General features: G+C 55.4%; 1 protein-coding gene across 16 annotated transcripts in view; it reads right to left on the reverse strand.

Annotated features, from left to right (window-relative positions):
* Positions 1 to 14,456, reverse strand: part of TNS1 (tensin 1) — a 196,639-nt gene that overhangs the window by 57,465 nt on the left and 124,718 nt on the right. For all 16 annotated transcript variants that reach the window (XM_081260957.1, XM_081260953.1, XM_081260961.1 and 13 more), the window contains one exon: positions 13,262 to 13,378. In XM_081260957.1, the coding sequence (XP_081117083.1) occupies positions 13,262 to 13,378 (117 nt within the window). The remainder of the gene's footprint in view (positions 1 to 13,261; positions 13,379 to 14,456) is intronic.

Here is a 14,456-nt window from a genome sequence, read left to right on the forward strand (position 1 = left end):
ACCATTCACACACAATTCCCACTGGGGGACAATCTCCAATCCTGACCCCAAACAGGCCCACTCTCCTCAGCCACCCACATCCATCCAAACCAGCAGGGCAGTGTGGTCAGGACCACTCCCATCCCAACAGATGGCCTGTGCAGTGAGCTGGGGTCCGTGTGGCTCTATGTGTGATCGGAGGGAACGTGCAGGGGGTCTCCACGGTTCCTTGCAGGAGAGGGCACAGTGGTGGTCAGAGTGGTCAGCTTCCCATCTCAAATAGAACCATGCAGGGACAGCTAGAAGGGACCCTCCCTGACCCACCAAGGCCACCCACCCTTGGAGCATGCACTGAGTGGGAGCCAGGAGCCAGGGTACCAGCTCTGGGCGTCTGCCTCCTGGGATCCAGGAGGAGCGTCCATGTTCTCAGAGGCTCTCAAGCCCTGTTCAGACAGCGGGGGCGGGGAGGAGGAAGGACCTGAGGCGCTCTAAGCTTTCATATCAAAATCTGACCTCACCGGCTTTGGCAAGGGGAAGAACGGACACCAAAGGGTGCGATGCCACTAACAGTCCTTTCTAAAAGCAATCAAAGCAATCAAGGCAGACAGGCATTGACTGTAGAAAGATGTGAAGGCAGGGTGGTCAGAGCCGCCCCCGCCCAGCTCAGCGCTGCTCCCAGACCACAGGGAGAAAGGGCCTGGGGATGGACGCACCAGGCCTGGCCCTGCATCCTGGAGAGAGCAGAAGGGGAGGGCAGTCCACAGATTTGCCGTCCAACACAGGAGGCTCAAGTCCCCGTGGGAGTCTTGTGGGTACAAAGAATGCTTGGACCAAACAAACAAACAAACAAACAAATAAATAAAGGAGGCGCAGAGAAAAGGGAGTTTAGGGCAAGATATCAGAAAATGCAGGGCTTTGTCGGAACCCTCTAGGCGGTGCCTCCAGCCGTGGTCACTCTTCCCACCCAGACAGATTCTCCTCAACTTGCTACCCATTCCTGTTTCTCGAGTCCCAGAAGACAAGAGAGTTCTCTTGGCTGTCAGATCTCCATCCCTCCTACTGCAGCGGAAACCCAGTCTCCAACTCTGCCTGCACGTCTCTAACCAGCTGCTGGATAATAAACGGGCCTAGAGAAAGTGGAGTCTGGCAGCAAGAGCAGCAGACTGGGAATCGAGGGGCCAGAGTCCTAAGGGATGCACCTGCATGGGCCTCAGTTTACTCGTCTGTGAAAGGGGAAAGTAACCCAGATGGTCCTGGTGGTACTGCCTACCTCTCGACGCCCAGGGACTCACTGCAGACAGATGCTCAGCCAGGCACTGTTCAGACCCCACAGGTCTGCTTCTCCTGTCCTCCTGGCTCCTGTCTGGGTGGCACGAGGCCCCGGATGCATCCAATGCTATTTCTGCAGCAGCCAGGGAGCCCCTGGGGTTGGACAGGAACGGTGGTGACTTACAGGAAGTCTGTAAATACACAGCAGCCTGCAGAGGTCCCCAGGGCCATGTAGGGCAATAGAGGCTGATTTATTTTCATCAGTGTAAGGCTGAAACTCAATCCCCGAGCAGGCTGACCCTGCAGACGGCAGACACTCCCTAGCGAGAGCAGAATTAGCCAGCCCCCAGACTGCGGGCCTCGCCCCTGGGACTGGTGATGGGAGGCAGAAGAGAGAAGGCTGAGATCAGCCAGCTCAGCCTCTGCGGCTCTAGTTCCCACTGACCTGGCCTCTCTCCATTCTGCCACTGGTCTGTAAGGGTCTCTAGGATGCAGAGCTGGACAGGCAGGCTTCCCATCTTAACTCAGTTCCTCCTCCCAGGTCTCTCAAATACAATGTTGCACGAGGCAGGAAGGCAGAGATCCTGGGGCCTCAAGCCATGGTGAAGACATGGTGAGAAGTGCCACGTTGAGAAAGAGGGGCACCGAATACAGGCTCTATCCCCACCTGGCTGTGCAAACATTGATGGGTAACTTAACCTCTCTACACTTATTTCTCCATCTCTGAAATAGGAATAAGACTAAGCTCACAGAGAGGCATGAGGAGTTAAGGAAATTCTGGATGCATTACAACAGCTCACATAGGGAGGCTATGCATAAGATATATGGGGAGCAGGGGACAGATTTACTCCTAGTCCCTAACCAAATAACTGGCTGGGAATGTCAGCTAACACAATCCTGATAGAGACCAAATTGCAACTTTTATCAAAATTGCATATGTGTGTATACATTCTTCCACCTCATGATTCCATTTCTAGAAAGCTGTCCTAAAGGACTTGCACATAAAACTGGTGTATGCACAAGGTCATTCACAATAGCATTTCCCCCCAAAATCTGGAAGTAACCTAAGTGTCCACGGTATTCATATATAGTCTAAAAATTGCTTGTTACTAAAACCCAGTATATACGTGCAGTGGAATATTATATAGTTGGAAAAGACGAGAAGACTGTGTGCTATTATAGAAAGACCTTCTCAATAGGCCATTAATGGGAAAGCACAAGTAAAAGCCAGATCCTTGCAATGGCTACCAGACCTAAAGGATCTGGTCCCCGTTACCTGTGACCTTGTCTCCCATGACGACCTCCACTGCCAGCCACACTGGTCCCCTTGCTGCTTCCCAAATGTCTCCTGCGGGCCAGCAGGTCCCCGGGACCTTGGCACAGGTTCCCTTTGCCTGGAACGTTCTTTCCCACGTATGGGCTCGGTTGACTCTCACCTCTCCAAGGCTTTGCTCAGATGACCTCTTCTCCGTGAGGCTGATCTTGCTTTATTAAAATTTCAGCTCACCATCCCGATCCCCCGTTCCCAGTCACCCCTCATTCTGCTCTGTTTCTCCCCAGAGGATTTATCACCCACTAACGCGCCCTGCCATTTGTTTATGATGTTTTTAACTTTTGTTGTCTGTCTTCCTCCATTAAGACAGAAGCCCCACAGGGCGGGGACCTTCATTTCACTCACCATCATGTCCTCAGCATCTGGGATAGTGAGCAGCAGACACAGAGTGGACACTCAATCAACGCCCACTGAGTGAACGAGTGGTCACTGAGGACAGCCCGGGACCAAAGAACACAGACGTCTGAGGTTCTTTTCTTATTCTCTTTCTTTTCAACAGAGTGGTTCGAGGTTATGCCTCCATCACAACTTTCTCTCCTGCATTCTCATATGTGCTCTCAAACAGAGGCGTCCAGGACCCACCGTCTGGCCATCAGGAATGACCAGCGCCAGGGAGGCGGGAGCCGAGGGCCTGAGTACACCTGAGAATGGAGCTGGCGACTGGATAGTGCCAGAGGCCCCGGGGCAGGAGGAAAGGCAACCTGATGGGCACCCTCAGAAGTGTTTCATGAAGCTTCGCCCAAGGACAGGCAGTGGTCCCTAAAAAAGCAATGCTGGACTGTGACTTCCCACACCGCGGGCGCTGCAGGAAGTGCCCACTATGGCCTCATTTAATTCCCAGCCCTGTACGACGGCTGTCCTTCCCACTGGCAGGTGAGAACACTGAGGTTCAGAGAGGCTCACCGACTGGCCCAAGGTGGACAAGAGGCAAGAGGCAGAGCTGGGACTTGGCCCCAGACAGCCTGGGTCCCGAGCCCATGATTTCAAAGGTGACAGTACCTCCCGGCCTGCCCAAGGACCCATGGTCTCCACAGAGACATGCATTTCATTGCTTCTCAGGCCGCTCTGAGGCACCGTCCCCCTTCATTTTAGGGGCCGCCTGTGGCTGAAGCTTTGTGAGCTCCGTGACTTTGGCAGGATTTTAGAACATCCTCTGCCAGGGAGAGGGGCACAGAGAAGAAAGCGAGATTTACAGGGGATGAATCATCTGCGAACAGCGGGGGAAGCAGAGGGAGGGACCCACACAAGAAGAAAGGACTGATCATCTGCCAGAGCCCAGATCCCCGAAACCATTTCCCATAAACAGCCTCAGGACTGTCAATCAGGAGTCAAGCAGGCTCTGGAACCTGCTTGGGACCAGGATGGAGGGGCTGTGCTGGACCTCCCCCCAGAGGTCCCAGAGCGCAGGAGAAGGAGCAGACAGAGGAGGCCGGCTCTGGGCAGGAGGCTGGTGGAGAGACAGGCTCAGCCAGGCTAGGCCAGTGAGTGACAGAAATGAACTTCTCCCAGGAGCACACGAGCCACAGGGAGTACCTGCAGACCAGCAAGTCCCCTGCCAGGGAGGAAGAGGGCCAGGGCATGCCAAGACAAGGAGCGCACCAGACCTGACCAGGTCCAGCACAGAACACTCCAGAATCATCCAGAAATAGAATCCCCCCACCACCTGGGGGCTGGATTCTGATGTGGGCTGAACTATCAGAGGCTGGCAGACTGGGGGCCCAAAGGCCAACCCCGGGAGCCACACACCCCACCAGAGCAGGGGATGCATCAAGCTGGCCCTGCCTGGACAGAACCGGAGCGCCTAGTGGTGTCTCATGGGCCCCAGCTCTGGGCCCCGGCTGGAAAAGTGACTGACTGCGCATCTGTCAGACGGCCAGCCAGGGGGGCCAGGAAATGAGGCTCTGAGGCCTGGTCCACGGCAGTTTTGTGTGCTCTCTTTTCTCTCCTGGAAAAGGCTTCTCTGAACACAGAACTCAGGTGGAGGAAGCGCCCGGAGGGACCACAGCCCAGCGCCTGGCCTGGTCCCAGGCTGCCCACTCAGCCCCTGGGGGAAAAGGAGCCCAGGAACCGGCCCCACCTGGACCACACACTGCCTCTGTCCTCACTCCCCGGCCTCTGCTCACCCTTACCTGCGTGTTGCCCGTGTTCCACTAAAATCCTGCCCGTCCCCACAACGGCCAGAGCAACTGTAAGGAGAGCCAGTCTGACCTGATTGCCTGCTTTCCCTTGGATCCCCAGACTTCGAGCAGTGTCCTTATGTCACTTGCAAATGTGAGAACAATTCTGTCTTCAGTCCCATCTCTCCTGCCAGGGCCCATTCACAAGCAGCCCCTCTCCAAAGCCATTTCCTCCAAACACTAGGACCCCTGGAAGCCATGGCCCTTGACCAGGACCCTTCCCCGCTAGGCTGGCGCATTTCTCTGATACCCCACCACCACCCTCTTCCCCTGTCTCCAGGCAACACCCAAACATGACTTTCCAGATCCCAGGACTTGCATGGTGCCCACGGTTTGTAGTAGGTGATCAGTTAAGTCCTGGGGGAGAGGAGAGAGAAGGGGAGGGAGGGGAGGGGAAGGAATGAAGTAGGGCAGCAGCTTTAGTTGGGTAAGAAAAGTATTTGGTTAATGGAGCTTAAATGTCTTTCCTTGGAGATGGTTAGAGTTGTGATTGGCCCCCATCTGTCCAGTTCCTTGGGTGGACTTGTCCACAGATCTGGCAGGAGCGGAAGAAGGGAGGGTGGCTGAGGGGGAAGAGCCCACGTTGCCCGCTCTCCCACCTCCAACTGGGTCTCTGAGCAACCAGAGGGCAGCGTGTGCCAACCCCGCTGCCGGCTGAGCGCTCTGGATCCGCGGCAGTGGCTGCGGCCTCCCACCCCAACCAGATGGCAGAGATTACGGAGGACCAAAGGCACATTCACTGGGGAGGAGATGGGCTTACGGCTCCACCCTGAGACTGCACCCCCGCCTGCCTGCTGCCATGCAGGGCCAGCAGAGGGTCCCAGGGCATCGGGACAAACCCAACCCAGCCCTGAGCAGCTGAGCAGGTGGCCAGCAGATGCTGGGTCAGTGGTATCGTCTTTACCCACAAGGTCAGGCCGACCTTGTGTCTGAATTAGTCCACTGATTGTTCCACTAAATCAGGAGAGGTGTTCCCTCTTAGGGGAGGAGAAGGAACCCAGAATCCTCCTCTGGGAGCTCTTCCGCCATGCAAATGTCCCACACTGAGACCCACCCCCTTGCACCCCAATGTCTCTCTGCCCTATGGGGCCATGAGGACAAGCAAGCCAGGCTCCCTGCCAAAGTCGATCCCATTCTCACAGCTGGGAAGTACTCAAACCTCTCCTGCTGCAACCCAAGCCCTTTGTCCTCTATAATCTGATAGATCACGGGCAGAAGCTTTCAGTAGCAGCTCTGAATTTCTCCCTCCCTGCCCTTCCCCCCATCCACCTTGAAGTCACAGACCTGAAAGGCTGGCCTCCCCAGGGTGCCCAATAAAAAATCAGCTTGATGCCAAATCCTAGGTTCTCAGCTCCACACTAGGAACTCCCTCAGTAAAGCCCTCTGCTCCATGACAAGTGTCAGGTGGATCACTGGAGTCTTTGCACCCTTTCCCTGAACTCTCTGGGTTCACCTGCAGCCCTGCACTCTTGCTGGTTTCTCTCACATCTTACTCAAAAGTTCAGAAGGCATGAAGGTCAAACCCTGAGGAATTACCTCCAAGACACACCTCCCATGGTGCACATCTCCACGGCCTCTCCCAGAGTAGCCACGGGGACTGTCCTCCCCACTGCCTGAGTGCTGTCCTCTGGAGCCCAGGGCCCGCCCACCGGGGTCTCGCATCATCCTGCCTGGGCCGTGGGGGCGAAGGGGGCAGGACCACCTCGCAGCTTGATCAGCTGCAAGCAGGACTCGGGGGCTTTTCTGCTGCCCTGTCTGCGGGTGTTGGAAAGAGCTCCCTCTCTGTGTGACAGGCAGGCTCTCCAAGCCGCTCAGGCACCAGCCTTAAGGCTGGAAATAGATCGGCCCCAACAGCCTAAAGCAATTCAGCCTCTAGATGAAGAATCCTTTAGCTCCGGATCCTGAAAATGATGGGTCACAGTGCAGATCGCTGAGTCTGGCACCAGAGTCCCCCCACCCCCTATGTAGGAACCCTGGCTTCCCGTTTCTGTTAATATGGAAGTGTCTGGGTCCCCGTGGTGAAAGAGAATCCAAGACAAGGAATGCCCTGTTTCAACAGTAAGGTAGTAGGCCACCATGCGGACCACAGAAAGAGAAGACGGACATCAAGAAAAGAAGACCACCCATGGAATGGGGGGAAAGACCTATTAAAAAAACACAGATCCAATAAGGAGTCTGTTGCCAGAATATATAAAGAACACATAACTCAATAATGAAGGCAACCAAAGTTTTTTAAACGGACACTTTTCTAAAGAAGATATATAATGACCTCTCATGCATGAAAAAAATGTTCCGCCTCATTAATTATTAGGAAAACGTGGTTCAAGCCCACAATCAGATACCACTTCACACCCACTAGACTGAAAATAATAAGGGTTAGAGGAGGGAGAGAAACAGGAACCCGGATCCGTTGCTGATAGGAATGGACACTGGGCAGCCATTTGGGCTCTTGGAAAAGAGCCCAGCAGGTCCTCAAATAATTAAACATAGTAAATGAAGTACCCTAGCAATGTACCCAAGAGAATTGGAAATGTAAGTACCCACAAAGCCTTGCACCTAGACGTCCATAGCAGTATTCTTCTAATAGACAAAAAGTGGAAACAATCAAAATGTTCATCAATTGATAATAATGTACAGATAAAATATATCACAATGTAATATTATTCATCAATAAAAAACAAATGAAGCACTGATACACAGTTTAATACGTATAGACTCTGAAAACATCAGGCAAAGTCAAAGAAGGCAGACACAAAGGTCCAGGTATTGTCCTCTTCCCTTGGTGGCACTAATGAAGGAACATCTCTGCAATGAAGCCATCCTCATCCAGAGGAACTATGATGAACACAAGCAGAGATCCCTGCCTCTCGCCCTGGACAGATAGCATGGACAAGAAGTAATGCTTATGTTAAGTAGGGCCACTGCAAATAGGGGCTGTTTGTTATTGCAGCATCACTGAGCCTCTCCTGACCAAGTTATTTGCTTTGCACTCAAGCTCATGAGTTGGTCCGAGAGGGAAGCTCAGTTGGCTCATCTCAGTTCCTTATGATCCATGAAAGGAAACACTGGTTGAGCTCAAAGAAATGGTAAGCCACGTTGTCTACTCCAACTCTCTCCTTTTATCAGGGATAAAGAATATCCAAGGAAAGTAGTCCCCATGGACACCCAGAACTCAAATCTCCTGCCTGGTAGGCCAATGTCCGTCCATGTCTGTCTCTACCACTCCATGCACACTTCAGTTTCTCTCTCCTCACTCTCTGCCTCTGTGTTCTATCCCTTTCTCTCCCTCTTGCTTAAAAAAACAAAACAAAAGACTGGAGTCCTTGGACAAGCCCATCTCAGAGGAAGTCATCACACCAGGGGTTCCAGGCCCCAGGAAAGACACTTCCCCAGAAGTCTCAGAAGACCTGGAGGAGGGACAGAAATGGTCCCTCACAGGCCCCCTTACCACCAGCCCCTGCTCTTCTGGGACTGCCCATGGGACCAAGGAAGGGTTGGTGGGCAGGTAGTGGCAAAGCCCAGGGGGGATGGATACTAGCCACCTCAGTCAGGCCCAGGGACTTGCTCCCTCCCGCCTGTCCTGAGCGGCCATCTCTCCACCCCTCACTACCCAGCCCCAGCCCCTAGTCCCCTCCTTAACAACGGCTCAGTGCCCAAGTAGGCCAGGGAATGGGGGCAGTAGAGGGTGGGCAGCCAGGAAAGGGCCCGGCCAGGCTCTGGGTTTCTCCAAGGCAGCGGGCAGCCTACCCTGTGCTTAGACCTTGTTTCCGAGAAGGCTAGCCCTGGACACTCAGAGGAATTTGGAAACTGCTCTGTGCAGCATAGGCAAAAAATGCCACCCCACTCCCACCCATGGGGCACTGGGACCCGGGCATGGGGCTTCAGAACTCAGGCCAAGGAACTAATGGGGCTTCTGGAAGCTGCAAACGGTAGTGTCAGCCAGGGCGCTGAGCTGGCAGGCTCCAGACCAAATTGGAGAGAGGCAGAGGCTGCCATAAGGAGGAGGTCGGTGGGGGCCGGTCTCTCCCCAGACCCACCCTAGACCCTCACCTCCTCCCCCGCAGGGCCAGAGGCCCTGGGCATCCAGCTGCCTGGGACCCAGGAAACTGAACTGTCCCCCTCAGATTCATATGCTGCCGTCCTAATTCCAGGACCTCAGAAGTTCTCTTCATTTGGAGGTTGGATCTTAAAAGAGGTGATTAAGGTGGAATGGGGTCACTAAAATAGGCCCACTCCAATCTGGCCATTGTCCTTAGAATAGGAGATTAGGACACAGACACGTAGTGGGGAGACTGTGCGAAGACACGGGGAGGAGACGGCATCTACAAGCCACTCACACCTGATCTCCCCGCTTCCAGAAAAGTGAGGAATCAGTTCTGTTTTTCAAGCCCCCAGACTGCGGGGCCAGAGCAGATGAGACATCAGCCCATCAAATCCCCAGACGGCTCTGCTAGGAGAGAGGGGTCTCCCAAGATGGCAGGCACTCCTCTGCCCCCTGGAGCCATGGGTCTAGTCAGAGATCCTAGACATTGAACTCCCACCTCCTTCTTTCTATGTAGTGCTGGGATTGAACCCAGGGCAGCATGTTAGGCAGTCACTCTACCACTGAGCCACCACCCCGGCTTCCTTCCTTCCTTCCTTCCTTCCTTCCTCCCTCCCTCCCTCCCTCCTTCCCTCCCTCCCTCCCTTCCTTCCTTCCTTCCTTCCTTCCTTTAGGCACGGTCTCACTACCTGGTCTCAAGCTCCTAAGCTCAAGTGATCCTCCTGCCTCAGCCTCCAGAGAAGCTGCCACTACAGACATGTACCGCCAAGCCCCACCCACCTCGTCCTTCAACTACCCTTCATAAGCATCCATGGCCACTGCAGCCGCAGGTCACTACCCAGAGGCCCAACTGTGCCTCTTATCTGTGGTTCTACTTCCTGGCCTGTCCTGGGTGGTGGTGAGCTGCACTACATCCTGAAGGAGCCCCCGTCAGTTGTAGGGTGGGAGCTGAGCTTTGCGGGAGGAAGGGATTTGGAGTCAAACTCTCCCGGATCCAAGCATCATACCTCTTACGTCACGGCCCTGCAGGTTTGCTGACCTCTGAGGTCTTGATGGGGACAATGGAGCTGGTACAGCCTGAGCCGAGCTAACGCCAAGGTGGGTTCCTTCATGGGAAGGAAACTCGCTGTGGCAGGAGGGCATCAGAGGGGCGTCATGTCCCACCTCAGCCACCCCAGCCTGGGAGGTCAGGCTCCAGAGAATCAGGGGACTGATATGGATTTTCTTCCTTCATTTTGCCATCAAGACTGATCAGGGATGTACTGAGGCAGTGAAAGGGGGCTTTGAGTGTCACCATGCCCCAGGGCCTGAGTCGAACTTGGAGCTCGGGAAGAGGGAGCTGCAGGTAGCGAGGAAGGGGTTCAACAGAGCAGTTCCTGAAATGTGGCCAAGTCAGGGTCACCAGGAGCTCTGAGCAGAGTGCAGAAGAGAGAGGGGCCAAGTGCGGACGCAGGTCACTCAAGAGGACAAAGGCCAGAGATGATTGATGCCCGCCTCCTGCTCTGAGTCACAGTGGGTTCTGGAGGAACTGGTTGGCCTCTCCTGTCCCCTCCTCTCCTGTCCCCCTCCTCCAGCACACATGAAACAGACAAGGGAGGTGGCCACTTCCAGCAATGGCCCCATCTCACGTTGGAAAACCACCCTCCACCTACCTGAGGTGGAGGGCACTCCTGAGCACCCCGCAAGTACCGGGAGGGGAGACCCAGTCTGCCTTGAGGGAGCCTGTGGTCTCTGGGGTGCTACACACCATGGCCCACCCACCTGGTCTAACCCCTCCTGCCTCCTGAGAGGCAGGGTGGGGGGACCTTTCTGCTCAGGAGTGAGTGGTGAGGTTCAGAAAGAGGCAGACCCTCACCCAAACTCAGTGAGGACCAAGATATCAGCACAGAGCGAAATGCCCAGAACAGGCCCCCAGGGAGGTCAGCCACCCTGGACGGCACCATGGTCAGCACTGTGGTTGGCTCCATGCCCAGAGATGCCCTCGACTTGCCTGGCAACCTGGAGCTGCTTACTGAACCCATCTGTGCCCCAGTTTCCCCATCAGGGCAAATAACACCACCCATCTCACGGAGACGGCAACCACCGAGTTCTTGACACCAAGACTGGAGCGTGGTAAATCCAGTCTCCCCCCTGAGCCATACGGGTCTGCAGACCTCTGAGGAACAGGCCTCAGTCACCTCTGATGTGTCAGGCACTCTGTGGAAACACCACAGTCACTCCCCACAGCCACTCCAAGACACTTGTTGAGTAATTCCCATTTTACAGATGAGCAAACCGAGGCCCCAGGGGCCCACATGTTGTCAAGGACTTGAAGTCAAGCAGTTTGGCTCCAGGCACTGCATTCTTAGCATCTATACTAAACCGCCTCTCATGAACGTCACTGGGATAATCCCACAGAGTGAATAATATTGTCCCAACTGTGTAGACATGGAAACTAAGGAAACAGAAAGGCTAAATGCTTTGAGCAAGAGGGTGCGCGATGAAGGGGGAGCGGGGATCTGCCCCCAGCGGTTGGCTCTGGAGCCCGCGTGCTCACCCCACGCACAGGGCACCTCCCGTCAGCCTGCCCAGCCGGCCCAGGACCTCCACAGGGAACAGCCACACCCCCTCCAGCATCTCCTGAGCACCCGAGTCACGCATTCTAGACCCCCCCACCCCAGCTGTGAGGGGTCGCCCACCACCAGGGAGAGACACAGGCCTCCAGCGTCCCTCTCTCCTTTTACCTCTAGGAAGCACAATGGAGTCTTCCAGAAATGCCACCAACCAGGAGCAAGACTGGGATCTGTCACTTGTCCTGCCTGAGGACTGGCTCCGTTGGCACTCTGGGGCAGCCAGCAGCAGAGAGCACACAGTAGGAGCAGAGAGTGGCTCTCCCTGGTGACTGTCCCAGCCCTCAGCAGGCCAGGCCAGGGAAGAGGGCAGAAGAGCCCTGAGCAGCGCCCCCTGCAGGCAGAGCACCAGCTTCTCAGCCTCCAGACAGGAGCCCCTCTGTCCTGGTAGGACAGCTGGCCTTTAACATCGTCCCAAAGGTCCCGTGACTGTCCCCCTACCTGGGGAAGCAGATCAGAGGGAAGAGGAGGCAGGGCCAGGGGCAGGAGAGCAGTCAGGGCCTCCACGCCAGCCCCCGTGCTCCTCCCCAGCCTCCCGCGTCCCCAGCCTCCTCTGGTTCGTCCGTCTGCTCTCCTTCCCTCCCTCAGCCTCGTCCTCCCAGTGCCTTTAATTGTTTTACCTTTTATTTGCCTGGCACTTCTTGGTTCACTAGATGTTTTTACATTTATCATCGCATTGAATCTGCATCAGGCAGAGGCGGGAAGCATTAAAAATTCTTTCAAATTGCCAAGTGTTCTTGTTAAAAATGCAAACATCCCCAGGACGACGAACAGGGAGGCTGGCGGCCCTCCGTCCCTCTGCTTTCTCCCTGGCCACTTGGCACAGGGTGGTGGGGTGCAGGGAAGAGCAGAGCTGGGGGGGGACAGCCCAGTGGGCAGGGAGGGCGTGGGTGGGTGTCTCTGGCTGAGGATGCTGGGACAAGACTGGGAAGGGGCAGGGAGCTCAGGTAGGTAGTGAGGACAAGCCACAAACCTGCAGTGCCGCACCTGAGCACCCATCCCCGGGAGCCCTGAATCTCATCCACCCGCTCCCCATCCTGCCTCCATGATGCCAGGGGCTCATTCTGATCCCTCTCCCAGGAGGCTTCAGAGAAGAGCCACCAGGGCAGGAGACAATGCGACAGAGCAAGGAGGGCAGAGAGAAGGCCCTCGGGCCTGGCACTCCCTCACCCCACACAGCCACGCGGCCCAGGGTCCCAGCTGGCTTCCGTGGGGGGAAGGGACCAAGTAGTTGATGCTGGGTCGTGGGGATAAATCAGAAGGTCCTGCCTTCCAAGTCTCAGTTCCCCCACTAGCCAGACGATCCCCCCAGCTCCAACATTCTGGGGTCCTTTCACCAAGTCAGAAGAACAAGCCTGGGACCAAACCCCAAGCAGGATGTCCCAAGAGTCCCTGGGATCCACCCCCTCATGCACATTCAAATGAGCCACATAAACAGCTAGAACTCCCAGTTAACTCTCCGGAGCTGACCCCGCTGCAGGGGCCATGTGACTTAATGTCAGGTTTTGCAGCCAGACCATGCATCCATTTCAGTTCTGTAGATTCCTTTCCACACCCCAGAGCTGGTGGGTTGGTTTCCAGCTCTCCAACATTTTCGTTGGCACTGGATGAAAGCTCTCTGGCCCTAAGCGTCTGCATTCCCCGCGCACCGACCCCAGGGAACACTGGCAGCCGGCAGCAGAGGGTTTAAAAGAAATGCAACAAGTGCCCTGTTTGCAGCACGGAGGTATCACAAGCTTCACATAAGGCCACCTCCTCCAAGGAGACCTCCCAGACCTCTCCCAGAAAGCCAAGGCCACGCGAGCCAGGGCTGGGCAGCCTAGACAGGGCCAGCACACGGGTCCCCACCTACCCTCCATGCCATCTTCCCGATGTCCACTGATGTTGTCGTAGGAATCCCAGCGGATGAGGGGGTCGGAGGTGTTGTAATCCACAGACACACTTGGCCCGTTCTCCAGGTGCTCCATGCCTGAGCGGGATGGGAAAGGTGGGGGCGGGCAGGGGACAGTAGGGACAGGGAAAGAGATCAGCAGCTGGAAAAACAGAAAGCCAACAGCTCCCCCCAGGCTGCTCCTAAGGGACTTCTCAGGTTCCGGAGCATGGCGGGCGGGAGCAGTGGCCTCGGTTAGGTGGAAGAGCCAGGAATCTGACTGCGTGCATTCCTGAAAAGGCTCATTCCAGGTCAGGGGGTAAGTCAGGACAGGGCACTAAGGAATGCAGACCCCAGAAGAGAGCCGGGGACAGCCCTGCCAGGTATCTGCCTCTTCCTCATGTGGGGCCCTGAGGCCCGGCCTAGAGAGCAGCAAATCTGCCCTGGAGTCAGGAAAAGGGCTATGGGACAATTCCTGGGTTGCCTGGGGTCAGTGATGGCAGGGAAGCCACAGGCTTGACACTGGAGGACACAAGCCTCTATAAGGTCATGCACCTGCCCCCACTTAACACGCTCTCCACTCCTGACAGACACTTGCAGGGAGAGGCCAAGTTTCTTCCCCATCCTTCGAGAGACAGCTCAGAGACAGCACAGCTGCAAGACTGGCCTTCAGGGCAAGTCACCTCCGGGCCCAGCAGTCCTTGAGTCTGGAGTCCCTCGGCCTGTAACCTAACTGCATCGCCTCCCATCCTGTTCTCAATTAAGAGGAATAACAACTGGGCTCCATATTTAGAGTCCAGAGGCTTAAAGGCTATTATTAAATGGGCTTCAGGTTGAATCACCTCAGTTCACATAAATATCATCCATCCAGCACCTTGGAGTGTCCCCCTTGGCTATTCCCTCCATCCAGTTTCTGAATATAACCAAATGGTGACTTAACAGGACCAAAACAGTTTATCCAACTCAGCGCCTCTCTGTCTGCTTTTTTTATTTTTATTATCCAGACAGTAAGTCACTGGTTCATGTTTAGCTAGGGGTCCACTCTGATATTAAGATCCTTTACTGCTGGCCTGCTCTCAATCACAGGTAACTTGGTCATTGTAAAGCAGCCCAGTGGGAGGATGGTGGGAGCAGGACAGGGACATGGAGCATGGAGGGAAGGGCTGCAAGAATGAAC

Source organism: Spermophilus citellus, assembly GCF_964194105.1.
Source record: "Spermophilus citellus genome assembly, chromosome: 11".
Taxonomy (NCBI): Eukaryota; Metazoa; Chordata; class Mammalia; order Rodentia; family Sciuridae; genus Spermophilus; species Spermophilus citellus.